This window comes from Astyanax mexicanus, chromosome 6 (genome assembly GCF_023375975.1).
Source record: "Astyanax mexicanus isolate ESR-SI-001 chromosome 6, AstMex3_surface, whole genome shotgun sequence".
NCBI lineage: Eukaryota > Metazoa > Chordata > Actinopteri > Characiformes > Acestrorhamphidae > Astyanax > Astyanax mexicanus.
Genome location: NC_064413.1, coordinates 7,322,584 through 7,345,240, shown reverse-complemented (window position 1 = coordinate 7,345,240; position 22,657 = coordinate 7,322,584). Strand labels below are relative to the sequence as shown.

The window sequence follows — 22,657 nt, the reverse complement described above, 5'->3', positions numbered from 1 at the left end:
CACATTGACTCCTCTGATTGGTCAGAGCTGTCTGGTGCGAGAGCAAGAAAGTAAATATAATGAGAAGATTCTGTGTTCCAGCGTGTATATCTGTGCAGTGTGAAGCTGCTTTAACACAGAACAATGAAAATTTGCTACTGTGCTTTCGAACACAGTGCTTTCAATGGGATGTGCGGCTGGCTGCGAGCAGTGAATGCTGCACAGACCACGTGTGTAAACAGGATGAAGCAGAGAATGAAGCGTTTGTTATTGGCTGTGGTAATTAACACTGTTCGGCTAATTTAATTAGATTAAACTGTCAAGGGTCTTGGTGTGGTTGTTTCGGTCTGCATCAGTGTGCAACAGTCTAATTCTGTCACCCCGCCAACAGTCACTATTTGTCCTCTGCTTGCGTTTTTTTTATATAGCAATGGTCTGTGCCGATAAGCGTGGTGGTCTGAAAAATTAGGAGTGCTAAGGTAAATAAATGCGTTCATTCATAGTTTTGATGCCTTCAGGGAGAATCTACAATGTAAATAGTCATGAAAATAAACGCATTGAAAAAAGAGAAGGTGTGTCCAAACTTTTTTGGCCTGAACTGTAGCTGCTGGAGCCCTCAGGGAGCACAATTGGCCTTGCTCTCTCTGGGTGGGTAGATGGCGCTCTTTCCCCTTCATCACTCCAAAGGGTGATGTTGATCAGCACAAGGCTGCGTCTGTGAGATGATGTATTGTAACCGAGTCGCTGCGCTTTCCTCCGAGTGCGCTGTGATGCTACTCGGCAATGCTGCATCAGCAGCAGTTCAAAAAGAGACGTAGTCTGACCTCACATGTATCGGAGGAGGCATGTGCTAGTAGTCTTCACCCTCTTGGTGTTGGGGCATTATCAGTAATAGGGGGAGTCCTAATAAGTGGTTTGGGTAATTGGCCGTGGAAATGGAGGGAAAAAAAATTAATATTAGAATACCTGAAAGGGTTAAAATAGACTTGAAGCTGGAATTGACTGATCTAGAGTAAAGTGGGCAGCAGCTTATTGTTTTCCACCTCAGCTCATTATCCCAAACGTCTCTCAGGCCCCTGCTGTCCTGCTTATCCCACCCCACCTTCGCTACGTCCTCCCACACTGACCTGAATGCAGCTGCAGACAAGGCCGACACAGTTAGCCACCTGTGTGAGTGAGGCGTAGAACACACATCTTAACTGTATATATTCACTCTGTATATATGCTAACTCTGGTGATAAGATGAGGTCTGGAAGAAAGTCTGGAAGCCCCTACTTTTCCATCATCATGCTGGTGCTTGGTCCTCAGCTTGGTGAAACCCCCTTTCTGGCCCACATGGCCCACCCAACTGACGAGCTTCTATAAAGAGAATTCATTAAAGAGTTTTATTTTTTCCCTTTTTTGTCCTTTCTGTTTTTCTAACAAAACAACATGCTATCCGTCCGTACTGGTGGCAACCAAGGACAGACGGACGAGGCAAGTTGGTGGCCACCATGTCCCCCTCTCTGTCCTTTTTCTGTCCCTCCCCTCTTTCTGTCTCTCGTTCACCCTCCAGAGAGAGCTAACCCAGATTTCAAAAATGAAGTGCTTGCCTATTTCTCTCCATCCACGCTCCCTCCTTCCTGCCCTCTCTCTCTCTCTCTATTTCGCTCTCTCCCCAAAACTCTATCTCTCTCGCCCTGTTGGTAAAAACAGAATCAAATCTTGGAAAGTGAAAATCGCCTCGTTGTCTCGGCCCCTTTCTATTGGATACGCCATTCCGAACCCACCGTTCCTCCTCCTACACTCCTCCACCGTTCCTGGAAAGCTCTGCTCTCATCCTTCGCTTTCTTTTTCTCCTCCTTCTTCTCTCTTTTTTTTTCTTTTTCTTTGGGGACTGTTGAGAGTTTTTGAGGGGGTTACACTTTTGCTTTTTTCTTTCGTCTGGCTTTTCTCACGTCCAGTTTTTTGTGAATGAGCGAGGGTCAGCGGTGAGGAAACGACGAGAGGAAGAGGATAAGAAAGCGAAAAAAGACCTGAGCAAAGTGTGTCAACAAGTCCAGCCATAGATACAGGTACTCTCTCTATCTCTCTCTTTCTCTCTCTCTTTCATTTTCCTTCTTTTTCTCTCTCTGGTATCTGATTTCCTTCTTTAATGTTCTCCACTGTTCTTTTTGATTGTTTGGGTCTGATCCAGGTGTCTTCTCTTCTATCAACCTCTCTCTCTCTCTCTTTCTCCATCTCTCTTTTTACTGTTGCTCAGTTTGACCACTTGCTTTGCTTGCTCTGTAAACAAATCTAAGCTAAATGAATCCCATTCATTCCCTTAAACCAGCTAATAAGATTTATTGAACTTATCATTTAACCTATTACAGGCTAATGTTGCTAACAGTGAATGAAAGCAAATAGCTACCGATTAGCTTTAGCTTCAGTGCAGACATTGGTAGCCAGTTGCCCAGCTATAAATTTTTGGTTAGTAGAACGTTTTCTGAAGGTTACAGTTAACGTCCTTAGAGAGTTCAATCTGAGAAGTGTTTTGGATGTTCTTTTTATTGATCAATTTTGGTAATGTCCTGGTAACATTGGTAAAGTTTCCGTAATGTTAGTATTCGTCTTATGTCAGCTTATTTTACACGTTTTCAGAATGTTGCTGGAATATAATTTCTGTTACATTACAAGCTTAGATGACAGTTTTGCACATCTTGGCTGGATTTTTTCAGTCACCTTTATGAGGTAGAGTCACCTGGAATTACAGCTTTCAGTTAACAGCTGTGCTGAAGAGTTAATTACTTGAATTTCTTGTCTCTGAATGTGTTTGAGAGCATCAGTTGTAAGGTTGTGAAGAGGTAGAGTTACAGGTATACAGTGAATAGCCCTATTTGAGTAATGTTATTGCAATGTTTTGCAAGAATTACTCAACTAAGTAAAGAAGAAAATACTTATATACTAAGAAATGAAGGTCAGTCAATCCGAAACATTTCAAGAACTTATCCTCAAAGTATACGAGACCATCAAAAACATAATGATGAAACTGGCACTCATTTGGACCAGGCCAGGAAAGGATGAATACATAAATAAATGAATGAAAGTAAAATTTTCATAGCACACTTCTAATACCTGATGACGCTCTACAACACTATCAACACTTTACACAGTCCTTGACCCTCAGCACTTATCCACATCCACACATAACTGCGAGAAGCGGCAGCCAATCAAGCACAGCGTACTCTCAACCAGAAACAACCTCCCACCTGAAAGACTGCAGTGAGCACCAGGGGGGTCCAGTCTATATCTAGACACCCACATATTCATGGCCTAAAGTTTTGATCTCTTGGAGATCTCTCCACAGGTTGAACTGGATTTAGATTTGGCTAAATGCAGTCTTGCTGGGGTCCTTCTGGGTCTTCTGCTATAGCATTTAATTTCTTTGGGTTGCTAGCTTTCAGAGAGGGAGCCAGGGAGGTTAGCTACACTGCCATGGGTTGTACATTCTTGGGTATTTTGTGCACCATGGGCAAAGAGACATCAAGATCTCTGGAGATGGACTTGTAACCTTGAAATTGTTGAGATTTTCCAAAACACACAAAGCAAAGGATTGAGTCAGTTTCTTTCCTTTTTCTCTGGTTTTAGGTTTAAACAAAACAATTTGAAGAGGTGCCAATTATTTTGGGATATTTTTGGAGATTTGCGCAAAATTCTATTATTATTTGTCCTCTGTTTTTTTTTTTTGTTTTTTGTTTTGTTTTGTTTTTGTTTCGTTTTTAATACACAAAAAGGAGATAAACAGGCATAACAAACCATGTGCAATTGCAATAACTTTCCTGGAGGAATACTTTATTTTTTAATTCCACATGAGGTGACTGTACATGTGCTCTCATTTACACAGACTTTCTAAAGACCACACAAGGTATTGCAGCCAATCATAAAATAGATAATTTGAATATGCTTTAAAGGTGTGGTAGCACAGCTTTGTATACACTAAAATGCCAAAAAAAAGTCATGTACATTATGTACAGGACCAGAATCAGTCAGAAGTTTAGACACACAAAATACTACTACAAAATACTTTTATCCTGTGTAACAGAGGTAAATCTAGCACTTTCTTTCCTGGGGCAGTTCTGATGAGTGCCAGTTTCATCATAACGTTTCGGATTAACTGACCTTCATTTCTTAAAGTATTTTTTTTCTTAACTTAGTTGTGTATTTCTTGCCATAATATGGATTAGAGCATTACTCAAATATTCACTATTCACTGTATACCTGTAACTCTACCTCTTCACAACTTTACAACTGATGCTCTCAAACACTTTATTAAGAGACAAGAAATTCAAGTAATTAACTCTTGATGAGTTCAGCACAGCTGTTAACTGAAAGCCTGAATTCCAGGTGACTCTACCTCATAAATCTGACTGAGAAAATCCAGCCAAGATGTGTAAAACTGTCATCAAAGCAAGAGGTGCTACTTTTTGTTTACTGAAACGTTTAATGTGTTTTCTTTATAGTTTGGAGGTTTGGATGAGTTTAGTATTAATCTACAGTTCAGGGGCTGAGGAGGGGAAAAGGACAGAGGGAATGAGAGACGGAGGGCAGTAGCAGGTGGTGTGAGGGGGTTGTGTGTTGAGATGGTGATGTGGTGTGTGTGTGTGTGTGTGTGTGTGTGTGTGTGTGTGTGTGTGTGTGTGTGTGTGTGTGTGTGAAGTAGGGCAGCAGGCGCACTAATCGCTGTGTGCTGCAGAAGTCCCTCTGGAAGTCTGGATGTGTTTGTGAGTGTATTAACCACCCCGTCACTCTGTTCACTCACAAACCTTCTCTCTCTATCCCTCTCTTTTATTCTTTATCTCTCTCTCTCTCATTCTCTATCCCTCTCTTTTATTCTTTAAATTCAAATTCAAATTCAAATGGCTTTATTGGCATGAATTGCAAGTAACAATTGTTGCCAAAGCAAACAATTCAACTAATACAAAAATAATAATCAAATTATGACAAAAATGAAGGATAATAAATAAATTACAATATGTGAAAAAGAGTAATAAATTAATGTACATATAGTTTATGTAATAATATATATATATAATTATATAAGCAGGGTGGTTTAGTGTAGGGTGGGGCTCTGGTTTCTCAGGGTGTGGCATTTGTTTACATATTTAGCAGATAATCCAGCACATTCTGGAATCTCTCCTAAATACAGTCTGATCAGATCTTCCTCTGTTATTAATCTCTGTGTGAGTGATGGGATGGTGGATGTGATGTTCTGTAGGAACTGGAGTCTGAGCTGGGTGTATTTAGAGCAGGAGGAGAGGAAGTGCTGCTCGGTTTCTACCTGCCCGGAGCTGCAGTGATCACACACTCGCTCGGCTCTGGGTCTCCAGTGTTTCCTCTGTCTCCCGCTCTCTATCGCCAGGCTGTACATCGTCAGCGTGTGTCTTTCTCTGGGGTTTTTAATTTTAGTCAGGTAATCTGCGAGGGTGTATTCTCTATTTAATGATCTGTAACATTCTAATTTATTAATGGAGGAAATTTCATGAAGCCAGTGATTAATATAGTCTGATTGCTGTGTTTTGTGGATGGTTTGGAGGTGTGTGTGTGTGTGAGAGTGTAGTAGGTGTTAGTGTGAAGGTGATGGTGGTGTTTAATGTGTGTGAGAGGGTCTGTTTCTGGGTGTGTGCAGGTATTGAGGTATGCTGTGTGGTGGGATTGGGACAGGTGAGAGTGGAATTTTAAAGCTCTGGTTATGATGGATAGGGAGAGAGGAAACACGCCAGGTTCACCGTGCTGCGATGGACTTTTAAAATTTCTTTGCAGAATTCCAGGTGAAATTTTTCTATTGGATTCGTGTCCCATGGTGTGTGTCCTTGATAAATTTTAGGTCCCCAAACTTCACTGCCATATAAAAGTATGGGTTTAATAATAGAATTAAATATTTTTAGCCAGATTTGTATTGGAAGATTACATTTGTTTAGGGATCTTTTAATAGTAAAAAATGCTTTTCTTGCTTTTCTCTCTCTTTTATTCTTTATCTCTCTCTCTCTCATTCTCTATCCATCTCTTTTATTCTTTATCTGTCTCTCTCTCTCTCTCTCATTCTCTATCCATCTCTTTTATTCTTTATCTCGCTCTTTTATTCTTTATCTGTCTCTCTCTCTCTCATTCTCTATCCCTCTCTTTTATTCTTTATCTCTCTCTCTCTCATTCTCTATCCATCTCTTTTATTCTTTATCTCGCTCTTTTATTCTTTATCTGTCTCTCTCTCTCTCATTCTCTATCCCTCTCTTTTATTCTTTATCTCTCTCTCTCTCATTCTCTATCCATCTCTTTTATTCTTTATCTCGCTCGTTTATTCTTTATCTGTCTCTCTCTCTCTCTCATTCTCTATCCCTCTCTTTTATTCTTTATCTCTCTCTTTTATTCTTTATCTCTCTCTCTCATTCTCTATCCCTCTCTTTTATTCTTTATCCCTCTCTTTTATTCTTTATCTCTCTCTTTTATTCTTTATCCCTCTCTTTTATTCTTTATCTCTCTCTTTTATTCTTTATCTCTCTCTTTTATTCTTTATCCCTCTCTTTTATTCTTTGTCTCCCTCTCTCTCTCTCTCTCTCTCTCTCTCTCTCTCTCATTCTCCATCCCTCTCTTTTTTTCTTTATCTCTCTCTCTCATTCTTTATCCCTCTCTCTCATTCTTTATCTCCCTCTCTCTATCTCTCTCTCTCTCTCTCATTCTCTATCCCTCTCTTTTATTCTTTATATACCTCTCTTTTATTCTTTATCCCTCTCTTTTATTCTTTATCCCCCTCTCTTATTCTTTGTCTCCCTCTCTCTCATTCTTTATCTCCCTCTCTCTCTCTATCTCTCTCATTTTCTATCCCTCTCTTTTATTCTTTATCTCACTCTCTCATTTTATCTCCTTCTCTCATTATTTATCTCTCTGCTACTTATTTTACTTTGTATTTTCTATCAGTCAGCATTATTACGACAGTTCTGTTAATAACTTTGTTCATTTAACTATACTAACATTTTTAATGACTAAATTGACTTTCTATATTATTTTATTAAATATGTAAAAGTAATTGTTACTGTTGTTCTTTCTATTTATTTGTTATTAACTGTTTATTAATATTAATCTTTCTTTCTCTCTTTTTATCCCCTGTTTATTCCTTCCCTTCACTCCCCAACAACATCTCACACAAACAATACCTTATCAACCCCCTACTTGTTCCCTCGATCTTTGTTCTCCTCTCTTTTCCTCTCTTTTTTCTATCCTTTGTTGTTCTTGTTCTTCCTCCATCCTCCTCTCCTCCCTTTCTCCAAATCCCTATCCTGTAAACTCGGACACATATATACCACGGCAACCACCCTCACCCACCAGACACTTCAGGTCTCTCCTTTACTCTCTTTCCTCCAACCCTGCCTTCCCTCCCTTCACAGCATGTCCACCCCGGTCTCTCCATCTCCCTCCCTCTCTCCTCTGGCCCTGTCCTCCCCGTCCCCCTCATCTTCTCCTCTTCCCTCGCCCCTCTCCCCTCCTCCCAGGCTGCCAGTCTTCCAGAGGAAAGGAGCTCTCAAACACAAGAGGATTGTGGAGGTGAAGGACCACCAGTTCACAGCGCGGTTCTTCAAGCAGCCCACCTTCTGCAGCCACTGCACCGACTTCATCTGGTACTTTATTTCACTTTATAATGCTTTATAATGTTCCTATGATCCATCTGCAAGCTGTAATACTCTACAGCAAGGATAGGGGGCACTCTATAATGCTCTATAATGCTTTGTAATGTCATTCATAATGTGATTCAGACGATTCATTCTGACAGACTGTAATACACTACAGTAAGCATGGGGGGGCATTCTATAATGCTTTATAATGTTAATATAAATCACACTATAATTCTGACAAGCTGTAATACACTACAGCAAGAATAGGGGGCACACTATAATGCTATATACTGTTCATTTGAATTACACTATCATTCTGACAAACTGTAATACTCTACAGGAAGCATAGGATGTGCTCTATAATGCCCTATAATGTTCATATGATTCACACTCTCATTTTGACAGACTGTAATACACTACAGGAAGCATAGGGGGTGCTATATAATGTTCCTTTAATTCATACACTCATTCTGACAGACTGTAATACTCTACAGGAAGCATAGGAGGTGCTCTATAATGCCCTATAATGTTCAGATGATTCACACTCTCATTTTGACAGACTGTAATACTCTACAAGAAGGATAGGGGACACTCTAAAATGCTCTATAATGCTTTATAATGTTCATATGATCCACAGTCATATTCTGACAGACTGTAATACACTACAGGATGCATAGGTGCTCGATAATGCAGTATATGGTTCATCTGATCTATACACTTATTTTGACAGACTGTATTACACTACAAGAAGCATTCGGGGCACTCTACATTGCTCTATAACGCTTTATAATGTTCATATTCACACACTGATTCTGACAGACTGTAATACACTACAGCAAGGAGGCACTCTTTAATGCTCCACACTGTTCATACAAATCAAACTATCATTCTGACAAACTGTAATACTCTACAGGAAGCATAGGGGGTGCTATATAATGCCCTATAATGTCCTATAATGTTCATATGATTCACACTCTCATTCTGACAGACTGTTTTACACTAAATGACGCATAGGGAGTGCTCTATAATGCTCTAGAATGTTCATTTAATTCATACACTCTCATTCTGATAGACTGTAATACTCTACATGAAGCATAGGGGGTGCTCTGTAACGCTTATCAATGTTTATAGGATTCACACTCTCATTCTGACAGACTGTAATACACCACAGGAAGCATAAAGAATGCTCTATAATGCCCTATAATGTTCATGTGAGTCACAACCTCATTCTGACAGACTGTAATACACTACAGGAAGCATAAGGGGTGCTCTATAATGCCCTATAATGTCCTATAATGTTCTTATGATTCACACTCTCATTCTGACAAACTGTTATACACTAAATGAAGCATAGGGGGTGCTCTAGAATGCTCTATAATGTTCATTTGATTCATACACTCTCATTCTGACAGAGTGTAAAGTTACATTTTCATTCTGACAGACTCAAATACGTTCAATAATGGGCTATAATGTTCATATGATCCACACTATTGTTCTGACAGACTGTAATACACTACAAGAAGCTGTTTTTTTTTTTTGGTGTTTTTCAACCATGGCCAAGCTGGTCAAGAGGCATGACCAGCATCGCCACACTGGTCAATCACCTTATTGATCTTGGATAGCCAGATTGTGGACCAGTATAGGGTATGTTTTCTCCAGGATGACCAGCTTTTCTCCAACCTTAACCAGCAAAGACTTCAAAAACTTGCAATAGATTATTTAGCCTTTTTATGTTATTGTTATGCCTCATATGCTTCCTGTTAGCAATAAACCGTCAACACACACCCGAACACAAGCTGTGTGTAGACTGTGGACGGGTTAGTCTGTGTTTTGAAAGCCCGCCGACTCCCCTGACGGAAACAACACACAGCTGAGGGAGATCTAAGACATTTCTCCTAGAAAATAATTCATGCTAAACATGTCCGCATGCATATTTTACATGGCAAAGTGAATACGATCCCCATCGGTGAAGCTCTGAGCCTGCATCATCATAAAACATGGTCTGCTGTTGATCTGGTTTGTACCGCTCTGAAGGCACTTTAGAGTTGTTTAGCGTAGCGGTTCAGAGCTAGCGTTAGCATCTATTATCACCTATAGTATGATTTTGCTCTAGAAGTGACCCAGACTTTAAAATCGTGTTTGAGACTCTTTCTCCTTTAGAAGCGGTTCTGACTGCATCGTTTTGAACAGATCAGCGGCGTGAGCGTGTGCCGACTGGCTAACTCAGGTTGGGGATTTAGCGCTGGATTAGCCATGGCTTTCACCTTGTCTACTCTCCATGCCTGCCAACTTGGAAGTAGGCCACGGCCGTTTGTTTATCAGTGCAGTGGAGAGCAAGTGCCAACATATTTTAAGCCTCATCTTAAAATTTAGGGAGGCAACGATGTTGGAATTATGGGCAGATGCCAATATCTCATATTACACATGTATGTGTATGCTGATGACACATTTACAACTTACTGAGAAACTAGACTACCCGGTAAAACTATAGAATCAAATGTAGAATCAAATTTATAGACCTTACATTTTAGCTTTCAACCAACTGTATGAAATGTTTTATTCTTACATAGACTGGTCATAGCTTTAAACCATCTTTTTTTTAATTGACAGGTTATATGAAACAATAGATGTATTAAAACTGTTAAAAATACATAAAAAGCTTTTACAGCTTAAATCAATGAATTTTAGGGTAGGTCTAAGACCCAAGCAGGGGATGAGTCAAGTGTAGATACAATAAAAGGGCTCTATTAAACAAGGATAATACAAAATCATCAAAATAGTCAAAACCAGAAAACAAACACAGAGAAGGCAGAGAGCATACCAAGAATAGTGAGGCAGTCTAGGTCAAAAACATAGCAGAACATTACAGAAGGGTACATAGTCAAGAATAAACAATAATAAAACAACACGGATAAAGTAAAAGCTTTGTATAGACAGTGTTGGGCACGTTACTTTAAAAAAGTAAATAGTTATAGTTACTAGTTACTTGTCCAAAAAAGTAACTGAGTTACTAACTGACTTACTCCACTATAAAAGCAACTAGTTACAAGTAAAATTAACTATTGTGTTACTTTTGTGTTACTCGCCCCCGTAACCCCCACCCCTCCCCGGCCCCCACCTTCTCAGAGCGTGTTTCATAAGCCAGATGTATAGAGTGCACGACAGCAAAGACAACAATCATTGCTTAGGCGGTTATCAGCGTTATAGTGACTGTCAGAGTAATTAGTTTAATTACTCAATACTGAAAAAGTAACGCCGTTATTCCCATCAGTGTGTATAGATAGACGGAAACAAATCTAATACTCTGTGAGTGAGTATATAATATGCTAAACCTTTCATGGCTAAAAGTTGTAGCTAAAAGAATAAAACATTGACTTCTGTTCCATGGTGCGCTGTCCAAAGCATGTCCTTAAAGGAAACCCTCCCAATTTTTCACAATTTCACACATATGCAGTAACAGTTTAGCTCCACAAATTCAGACTAGAGCGGTTTAGTTTACTCATTCAGCCTACAGTGGTTTAGCTTCACCCATTCAGCCTACAGTGGTTTAGCTTCACCCATTCATCCTACGGTGGTCTAGGTCCACCCATTTATTCTACTGTGGCCTAGCTCCACCCATTCATCCTACCGTAGTCTAGTCCCACCCATTCAGCCTACAGCAGTTTAGCTTTGCCAAATTTTGCCTACAGACGTTTAACATTTCCCATTCACTGTATAGGTATTTAGCCCCACCCATTTAGCCTACAGCAGTCTAGCCCCACCCATTTGGCCTACAGCAGTCTAGCCCCACCCATTCAGCCTACAGCCATTTAGCTCCACCCGTTCAGCCAACTGCAGTTTAGCTCTATCCATCCAGCCTACAACAGGTTTAGTAGTCTAGCTCCACCCATTTAATCCACAGAGGTCAATGTCCACCCCGTCAGTCTACAGCAGCTTAGCCCCACCCATTCAGCCTACAGCAGTTTAGCTCCACCCATTCAGCCTACAGCAGTTTAACTTCACCCATTCAGCCTACAGCAGTTTAACTTCACCCATTCAGCCTACAGCAGTTTAGCTCCATCCATCCAAACCTACAGCAGTTTAGCTCTGCCCATTCAGCCTACAGCAGTTTAGGTCCATCCATCCAGACTACAGCAGTTTAGCTTCACCCAATCATAATAAAGCAGTTTTTGAAGTTTAGCCACACTCATTCAGCCTACAGCAGTTTAGCTCCACCCATTCAAGATACAGCAGTTTTTAGCAGTTTAGCCACACCCATTCAGCCTTCCAATTTATTATATAGCTATTTAGCCCCACCCATTTAGCCTACTACAGTTTAGCTCCACCTATTCAGCCTACAGCAGTTAAACTTCATCCATTCATTTTACAGCAATTAAGACACACCTATTTAGCTTTAGCTTAGGTGCAGGTTCACCCATTTACTGTGCAGCATTTTAACTCCATTACTTTTAGTGAAATTATGTAACTATTTAGCTCTGTCTGTTTGCTTTACAGTGTTGTTCTGTATATTGGAGTTACTGAATGGGAGGATATTGGTCATGGGAAGCAGACAGACAACTGTAGCTTCCAAAGCTTCCACACACGGTCTGAAGTTGTCCCTGGGGACTGCGGTCTGAGCTGGTGCGTGTGCTGTAAGTGGCCGTGGGTGGAGCGCAGGCGGTGTAAGATAAGGTATCAGAGTCTGCTGAAGGTGGTGAAGAAGTAAGAGATCTGCAGTCTCCCCCACGGCACGCTCTTCTGCACTCCCTGCTCCACGCCTGCTGAAGCTCGAGAGTGGGAGCGCGGGCCCCGGGGGGACGGCTTAAATTATGCAGGCCGCTCTGTTTGAGCTCACGCTGAAGCACATGCACAGAGCAGCCCGGCCGGCGCAGAGCTGCAGGCGGCCATATGGCCCCAAAATCAGTCCACCTATTTACCCCCACTGACCAGCCTGCTCCACTCTCTCTCTCTCTCTCTTTCTCTCTCTTTCCCTCCATCTCCATTTTTTCCACCTTCCTATATCCCTCTTTCTTATCTTCATTTATTCATTTAATCCCTATCTCTGTCTCTCTTTCAAAGTCTAGCTTTCTCTCTTTTCATCTTTCTTTTTATGTGTTTCTCTGTTTCTCTCTTTTTCTCTCTGGGGCATATTTCAGTGATCTATAGGTGAGCCATCAACCCTGCACTACACAGCTTCTTTTAGGGTGTGTCAGTGTGTCTTCGCTATCGTGACGACAGGAAAAGTACACCAGAAAAAATAACAAGCAGACGTACCTACTGTTTTTGGCTGAACTCCTCGTTCCTCCAGTGTTTTAGGTCCTGTCCGGATCCACATCTCTGAGTTTCATCGCCTTGCGTTTAATAAATTTGCTATTTGTCCACTGCCACGCACCGTAATTACACTTCGAGCGCACGTTTTCACAGGGATCCACGTAAACACAACAGCGAGTGGAAATGGAGGAGCTACTGAACATGATGTCACGTGACGGAGAAAGCCTAAAAACTCACTGGTCCTCCTGTTTTTTCAATTGGAGTCCGGATGCAAGAGTTTTATTAGTAGAAGTGTGAAATATTTTTCACAGAGAAACTAATCCCACCCGGATATGGCTTAATAATACTCTTAAATAATCATGGGTGTGTTTTGAGTGTAACGCACAGAGGGAACTTAACTAAGGCATTTATTTTAATTCAATGATGAGTCAAACTGAATTGTTAATTCGAATTGTTAATTGTTAATCTCTCTCGTTCTATCTCTCTACCCTTCAATATCTCTTTCATTCTATCTCTTTACATTTTAATATCTCTTATTCTATCCCTCTACCTTTCAGTATATCTCTCATTCTATCTCTCTACCTTTTAATATCTCTTTCATTATCTCTCCACCTTTCAATATCTCTCGTTCAAACTCTCTTCTTCTTTTAATCTCTTGTTCTATTCCTCTAACTTTTAATATCTCTCTCGCTCTACCTCTCTACCTTTCAATATCTCTCTCATACCTTTAAATATCTCTCATTCTATCTCTCATTCTATCTCTCTACCTTTTAATATCTCAATCATTCTGTCTCTGATTTTATCTCTTACTTTTAATATCTCTCTCATTCTCTCTCTAATACCTTTCAGTATCTCTCTCGCTCTATATCTCTTTAACTTCCAATATCTCTCTTCCTTTCAATGTCCTACTTGAGTAGTACATTTTATAATAAACTACTTGCAACTACCATAAAATACTTGAGTACTTCTGCTTGAGTGTGGAGCTTAAAGAACACTTTTACTTCTACTCAAGTAATTTTGATAGAGCACTTGTACTTTTTACTCAGGTCTGTGTCTTTAGTACTTTACACATGTTTTGTAAGGTGTGTGTGTTCACAGATACAGGTCATCAGATCATCAGCACTTCAAAAAAGGATCTTCACCGAGGAGCTTTAACTCCTATAAAAGAACCGTTTAGTAAACGAGGTGTGGGGATGTGTATAGATGTGTATAGTAGGTTGTTGCAGACGGCAGATGACTGAAACCACCCCTCGAGTTCATAATGAAATGATAAAGCAGTTATAGCCCTCTATATCTCCCCCTGGTGGTCAGTATAACAGACAGGACTCGGTTTGCTGTGAGAGTAATAACTTCAGCAGAGCAGACAGAGGGAACTGACCCAGGGTCTGTGTGTTTACTCTTTACAGGGGGATCGGAAAGCAGGGCTTCCAGTGCCAAGGTAAGCCCACCTCCTGCAGTGTGATACACTCACGCTCTGAAAGCAAGGCTAAGATATGGCTGATGTAACAGAAGTCCAAAAGTATCCAACAATTGTACTGTGAAATCAAAGTAATTAACTGTTATTTTACTGTGCATCTATTGTAATTCATTTTCATAGTATTTAATTGTACATTATTTAAAAAAAAAAAAAAATCAGCATTTTACTTTTCCTACACCCACCTAACTCAATATCAGCATGTAGTCTTGCAGACCAGTGCTACACTCGGGTGTTCAGTGAATCCTTAAAAAAGTAAAAACTAAGAATAAATTAAGAATACTTGACTCTATTAAATGCTTCAAATGGTAACTTGCTCTTTTGGCCTACAACACTATGGGCAGGCAGCCAATCATTCTAAAAAAAAAAAATGTTGGGGACACATGTCAGTATGCAAATAAATGATGCCAGGATCCAATAGGAAAGATGTTTGACTTTTTTCAAAAGTAAGACCTTACAGCTCTTTACCAGTGTCCTTCACTGGGTATCTGATCTTCCAGCATCTATTGCTATTTGCAATAACTCAACCCAACTCATCCCCAAACTTATCCCTAAGGTGTTTACTGAAGCTTCATAATGCCAGCTTATCCTCAAAGTGTTCAATGATGCTTTATGAGAGTATGCTTTCACTACTCTGACTCCCCCAACGGTGTTTGATGGTCTTTCCTAACTGAAACTCACCAGTAGTTTATCCCAACAATGTTTACTTTTGCTTTCTCAATCCAACTCATCCCAAAGGTGTCTGATGATTCTACTGCAACCCATTCCAACTCATCCCAAAGATGTTCACTGATACTCCATCAGTGATGGTATTGTTACTTTGAAAAAGTAATCCGATTACTGATTACTCCTTTAAAAAGTTACTTAGTTACTTTATGGATTACTTGATTTTAAAAGTAACTAAGTTACTTTACAAGTTACTATATCATTAGTTACTTTCATGATTACTTTTTTTATAAAACAAAACCGTGTATATGGTCTAGGCCACACATATATGCGGACTGCAGTCCGGGTCCGGACCCAGACGTTGTCCAATGTGGACCCAAACCGATAAACTACTGAAAAGGATTTAATTTTGACAGTGTTCATTTAAAGCACCGGAACTTTTTTTGTCTTTACAAGAAATATATATATATATATATATATATATGATCCTACTGCAACCAATTCCAACTCATCCCAAAGGTGTTCAGTGATGCTTAATCACTCCAACTCATCCTAAATGTGTTTGATGTTCCTACTGCATCTCACCACCAGTTCATTCCAAAGGTGTTTAGTGATGCTTCATCACTCCAACGTATCTAAAAAAGATTCAAGGAAACCCCATAATTCCAGCTTATCTGCTCAACTCATCCCAAATTTGTTTGATGGTCTTAATGCAACTCATTTCAAACACATCCTAAATGTGCTTATTGATGCTTCATCTTTCCAACTCATCCCAAAGAGATACAGTGGAACTCAAGGATTCCCAATTATTCCAAAGATGTTCACTGATGCATTATTTCTTTAACTCATCCTAAAGAAGTTTCAGTTAAAGGGAATAATTCTCAGTGGAATAACTGTAACTACAAATAACTATAAATAATTTATTTGCTTCAGTCTCTTCTATGAGGAGTATAATCTTATCTGCTATTATCTTTTCCAGTATGCAGCTTCGTGGTGCACAAACGCTGTCACGAGTTTGTCACGTTTACATGTCCTGGAGCCATCACTGGACCTAAAGCAGAGGTATGTGATGCAATGCTATTGATTACACCTCCCTCGTTCTTTCTCTCTCTCTCCTTCTTTCCCTCTCTGTCACTTCATCTTCTTTCGTCAGTTTCCCGGCTCTGACCCCCCCCCTCCACCCCTCCAGACCCTCCATGACATTCCTTTCATCCTCAGCCCTTGCTTCTTCCCCCTCTTCATCATCTTCTTCATCTCTTCCTGCTGGTATCAGAGCTGAGGATGTCCAAGCAGAGTTTATGAGAATGTCAGAAAAGCACAAGTGAAATAATCCCCTTCCTACATATACACACACACACACACACACACCCTCTTCCCATTGAGAATAGCAGTGTGCAGGGGTGATGTGGTGGTGGTGTATTAGTGTTGAAGGCGATAGCAGAGGGAGTGACAGCGACAGTAAAAGTGGAGGAGAAAGATGTACGATGGCGGGCGACCAAATTGCTTTTCTTCCCTTTGCTTCTTTTCTTTAACAAGCTCTATATGGTTTAACACCATAGAACCCACCTAGCAACCCACTTGCATGGAACACATAGCAACAGCCTAGCAACCCTCTTTGCAACCACCTAAGGTACTACTGCCTAGAAACTGTCTAGCAAACATACAGTAGCTACACTCAATTTACTACCTTAAATACAATAGACTTGATAACACTCACACAACACCACTAAAACACCACAGCAACCACCTCGCAAGCCCAGCATGACCATCAACACCCTAGAAATCACCGTAAACCACTGCATCCACCTAGCAACCCCTATGCAACCATCTGGTTTACCGTCAGAACCTAGAAACACCCTTGCAATGACTTGGAACACCACTGCAACCACTTATCAAACTCTGTACAACCACCTGGTTAACTATTGCTACCATCTAAAGTAACAATGCCTAGAAACTATCAAGCAAACATACCAAATACAAGAATATTATTATATCACACCCCAAAAACCTCCTGAAAGACCACAGCAACCACCTAGCAAGACCAACATGAGCATCTTGGATAATAGCCTCTCCCCATGCAACCATCTGGTTCACCATTGCAGCCAAAAGGAAAAAATACAGTGTAGAAGCCATTTAACAAATACCCAAACCATCACCTCAATTACCACTGAATCCATCAATTACCACTGAATATTCTTAGTAATACAACTGCAATGACCTGGAACACCACTTCAACCACTTACAAACTCTGTGCACCCACATGGTTTACCATCGCAACCATCTAGGAATTCCACTGCCTAGAAACCATCTAGAAAACATATAGCTACACCTAATTTAATACCTCAAATACCAAATTCAAGAAATCTGACCACACTCCAAAAAGCTCCTGAAACACCACATCAACCACCTAGCAAGGCCAACATGAGCATCTTGGATAATAGTAAACTAAATCTACTTAAACAGTAGCTACCAACACCCTAGCAATCACGTCAAACCACTGCATCCCCCTAGCACCCCCCATTGGCTTCATGATTGCTATGTGATTGCAATGTGATAACAACAGCCTAAAGCCTAAACCAAAAATACTTTGGAACACCGACCAATTTTAGCCACCTGGTTTATCACTGCAACCATATGGGATTGCAAAAATATAAAAACCACCTAACGACACCCTTGCAACAAGCTAAAAACCACAGCAACAACTCAGCAACCCCTGTGGAACAAGAGCATTGAAGATGGGTCATGGCTGGGCCTTCCAGCATGACAATGACCCAAAACATACAGCCTGAAAAACTAAGTAGTGGCTCTGTAAGAAGCATTTCAAGGTACTGGAGTTGCCTAGCAAGTCCCCAGAACAAACCCAATAAAAATCTTTGTAAGGAGCTGAAACTTTTTCTTTTTTTATCGATTCTGTCTCTCACAGGTTAAGTATAGTTACGATAAAAATGTGAATGAAACAAACACCCCAAGCAAGCAACTTAAACACCAAAAAAAACAACAACACCCTATCAATCCACCACACCTCATCCACCTACCAACTCCTTAGAAATCTAGCAACCCCTATGCAACCACCTGGTTCACATTTACCCAAACAACCACCTCAGTTACAACTGAATATACTTGGACTTGTAGCTGACAGTGACTTGGAGTGGTAGCTATGGTTAATAGAATGTTGCTGAGGGGTTGTAGGTGGCTGCAGTAGCGTTCCATGTGGTTGCTTCAGTGTGCATGTTGCTAGGTATTTCTAGATGGTTTCTTGGCCATTTTCCCAAATGATCAACATAATAATAGGAGATGCTTGTTGATTGCAGTGGTGTTCCAGGTGGTTGCAAAAGTGTTGATGTGTGGTTCATGTGGTATTTGAGGTGGTTGGTTCACTTGCTCATTGGTATGTAGCATATAAGCTGGGGTTTATAGCTGTTCCAGATGGATGCATAGGAGTTCCTAGAGTTTGGCTTCATGATTGGTATGCGATTGCAATGCTCAAGTGGCTATTAGGGTGATGCTAGGTGGTTGCTATGATATCTCAAAAAGAAACATGTGGTAATGTTCTTGTATTAATGGTGATAAACTGGTAAAATGGTACACACACTTGGAACACCACAGCAACCACCTAACAAGCCTGATGTATTATTGCAACTATCTGCAACTATACTTTGCATTACCTACCAAAGTTTCTTTAAGTGTGAGAGAGTGTGTGTGTGTGTGTGTGTGTGTGTGTGTGTGTGTGTGTGTGTGTGTGTGTGTGTGTCTGTGTGTGTGTACAGGCATGACAGAGAGCAGGATGTGCAAGTGTGTGCAGGAGAGTGTGCAAGGTTTATGGAGGGTGACACACAGAGGGAGAGGAGGGGAAGGATGAAGGCTGGCAGAGGATGAAGAAAAGGGGCGGGGGCTATGCAGAGAGAGATGGAGAGAAGAGGAAAAGACAGATGACAGGAGCTGAGGATAAGAGAGAGTAGAGAGTAGAGAGAGAGAGAGAGAGAGATGAGCAAACATCAGAGAGTGAGAGAGAGATTAACACACAGAGAGAGAGAGAAAGCCAGAGAAAGATAAAGAGAGATAGCTAACTAAAGAGTGAGAGATTAGCACAGAGAGAGAGAGAGAGAGAGAGAGAGAGAGAGAGAGAGAGAGAGAGAGAGAAGCATTTAGGAGGATTCAGTTTCCACAGCTGAGCTGAACTCATTTATTCATCCACCATTCAGCCTCCTCAAAATAGCCTGAGCTAATTGGCTCACAGTCACTTCAAAATGGAGCCCTTCCTATGGGTGTGTGTGTGTGTGTGTGTGTGTGTGTGTGTGTTTACAGGTGTCTGTGCAGAGAGACGGATTCATCAGAGCTCGTCTATTTTTAGAGAAAAGGGCAGTATCAGTGGGATTCTCATCAGACTCCTAATTTAAACATCTCTCTCTTTTTTTCTCCCACTCTCTCCCCCCCTCTCTCTCTCTCTCTCTCTTTTTTTCTCCAACTCTCTTGCTCTCTCTCTCACTCGCTCTCTCTGCCTGTTTCTCTTTTTTCTCTCAATTTCCCCTTCTCTCTCTATCTTTCTCTTTCCCTGTCTCTCTCTCTATCTCTCTCTCTCTCTCTCTCTCTCTCTCTCTCTCTCTCTCTCTCTGTAGGACCTGAAGAGTAAACACAAGTTTAAGATACACACCTACTCCAGCCCGACCTTCTGCGACCACTGTGGTTCTCTGCTCTACGGCCTCATTCACCAGGGCATGAAATGTGCCAGTGAGTGAGCGAACGAGTGAGTGAGTGAGTGAGTGAGTGAGTGAGTGAGTGAGTGAACGAGTGAGTGAGTGAGTGAGTGAACGAGTGAGTGAGCAAAGTACATGAGAATGAGTGAGTGAGCAAAATAAATAAGTAAACCAGTGAGTGAATAAGTTATTGAGTGAGTGAGTGAATGAGTGAGTGAGCAAAGTAAATGAGTGAGTGAGCAAAGTACATGAGAATGAGTGAGTGAGCAAAATAAATAAGTAAACCAGTGCGTGAATGAGTTATTGAGTGAATGAGTGAGTGAGCAAAATAAATAAGTAAACCAGTGAGTGAATAAGTTATTGAGTTAGTGAGTGAATGAGTGAGTGAGCAAAGTAACTGAGTAAGTGAGCAAAGTAACTAAGAAAGAATGACTGAGCAAAATACATAAGTAAACCAGTGCGTGAATGAGTAATTGAGTGAATGAGTGAGTGAGCAAAGTAAATGAGTAAACGAGTAAATGAATAATTGAACGAGCGAGTGAGCAAGTAAATGAGTGAATGAGCGAGTGAGTAAATGAGTGAGTGAGTGAGTGAGTGAGTAAATAAGTAAATGAGTGAGTAAGCGATTAAGTGAATGAGTGAGTGAGCAAAGTAAATGAGTAAATGAATAATAGAATGAGCAAGTAAATGAGTGAGTGAGCGAGTGAGTGATTGAGCATGTAAATGAGTGAATGAGTGAGTGAGCATAGTAAATGAGTGAACGAGTAAATGAATAATTTAACGAGAGAATAAGCAAGTAAATGATTGAATGAGTGAGTGAGTAAGCGATTAAGTGAGTGAGTGAGTGAGCAAAGTAAATGAGTAAATGATAGAGTGAGCAAATTAAATGAGTGAATGAGTAAGCGATTAAGTGAATGAGTGAGTGAGCAAAGTAAATGAGTAAACAAGTGAATTAATAAATGTATGAGTGAGTGAGCAAGTAAATGAGTCAATGAATAATTGAATGAGTGAGTGAGTGAAAAAAAAATAAATGAGTAAATGAGAGAATGAGCAAATTGAATGAGTGAATGAGTAAATAAATAATTGAATGAGTGAGTGAGCAAGTAAATGAGTGAATGAGTGAGTGAGTAAGCGATTAAGTGAATGAGCGAGTGAGCAAAGTAAATGAGTAAACGAGTAAATGAATAATTGAATGAGTGAGTGAGTGAGTAAGTGAGTGAACAAAAGTAAATGAGAGAGTGAGCAAAGTAAGCGAGTGAGTGAGCGACTGAAGCCCATTTTTCAGTTCATTTCAGAACAATAGCTTTCTTTAGAATCCTCTGAAATTATTCAAAATTCATTGTTTTACTAATGATAGCAAGCCGTCCTGACCCAGATGCAGCAAAACAGCCCTGAATCATGATAATACCACCACCATGTTTCACAGATGGGATAAGGTTCTCTCTCAGCACTGTCCTTAGAGTTGTCTAGATCTCTTACAGGTAAATTGTCCTTTTGACATTTGAACACATACTGCATATGTATTAGTAAATGCCTGTATAAAATGTGTGAAAGGGCCTTATATGTGAGTGAATGTTACAGTGTGAAAGTAAGCGTATACGTTGTTGAGTATCTAAACATGATCTTTACCCACTGCACTACAGTTGCGTTGTTGACTGTGAGTTTCACGAACAGATAAGGACAGATCAACACGGAGTTGCCAGTGATGCAGCAGAAATGCACAGTGCCGGAAAGTAATTTAATTATGTTAAATAACATGACATGTTAATAAGCATGAAATCAATTTAGACCTTGATAAACATGTCCAATCAGCAACGGTGGCAGGATAACCTGCGTAGCGAGTCATCATTAGGGATGCAATTATAGAGATTATGTTCAGCACAAGAGTCTGATAGAGTTTAACTCAACTTCAGCTTTTTGGACATTTCCAGAAATCACCGAAAGCATCCAGAGTAGGATGGAGCTCAACTGAACAGAACCTAAGAAGTTAAAGGAAATAAGAAAATGTAGGATAAACCCTGGGGAAAGATATACATAGAAAATGATGTGGTAAGGTAGGGTTGGGAGGTTCTAGACATTTACTTTACATTTATTTACATTTACATTTAAGGTATTTAGCAGACGCCCTTTTCAGAGCGACTTACAACAGTGCTTTGTTGTTTACTTCAAAGACTGGACCAGAATGTTTTGCAGAATCTGGTTGTATGCTCTAGGATAATCTAAAGGCATATTCTAAAAAGTCATATCTAAAGTCATAATTTGGAGGTGCAGTGGGATAATCTGGAGGCATATTCTGGGATAAGTTTGAGGCTCACCCTGGGATAATCAGGAAGTATGTTCTGGGATAATCTAAAGGAATGCCCTGGGATAATCTGCAGCCATATTTGGGATAATCTGGAGGCACGCTCTAGGATAATCTAGAAGTACACCCTGGGATAATCTGGAGGCACACTCTTGGATACTCAAGAGGCATGTTCTAGGATAATCTGGAGGCATATTCTGGGATAATCTGGAGGCACACTCTTGGATACTCAAGAGGCATGTTCTAGGATAATCTGGAGGAATATTCTGGGATAATCTGGAGGCACACTCTTGGATACTCAAGAAGCATGTTCTAGGATAATCTGGAGGAATATTCTGGGATAATCTGGGATATTTATTGCGGCAAACTATGCCCCTTGTCACCCAGTCTGAAGGATGTTTGGAAAAAGTGTTAAAATTTCTGGATCGCGATTTATTAAAGTACGTTTTATCATGTTTTACTACAACTAAAGTCCATTTTACACTGGAGTTCTCCTTTAATTGCACCCTGGGTCAGCCTGGAGGCACCATGTTTGCGTAAAGAAGGAAAACTCACATATGATAAAGTAACAATCTGACAAACAAAGTACTTTTCTCCAGTAGAATTCTCAGTAGGTTCAGCATCACTGCAGATTCAGCACTGTGAGAACTCCAGAAGCTGGAGCTGC

The 22,657-nt window shown here is 40.4% G+C and overlaps 1 protein-coding gene across 1 annotated transcript in view; it reads left to right on the top strand.

Annotated features, from left to right (window-relative positions):
• The first annotated feature begins 939 nt into the window (after positions 1-939).
• Positions 940-22,657, top strand: part of prkcg (protein kinase C, gamma) — a 62,152-nt gene continuing 40,434 nt past the window's right edge. The window contains exons 1-5 of the mRNA XM_049480617.1: positions 940-2,033; positions 7,321-7,610; positions 14,261-14,292; positions 15,974-16,056; positions 19,611-19,722. Of these exons, the coding sequence (XP_049336574.1) occupies positions 7,381-7,610; positions 14,261-14,292; positions 15,974-16,056; positions 19,611-19,722 (457 nt within the window). The 5' untranslated portion in view covers positions 940-2,033; positions 7,321-7,380. The remainder of the gene's footprint in view (positions 2,034-7,320; positions 7,611-14,260; positions 14,293-15,973; positions 16,057-19,610; positions 19,723-22,657) is intronic.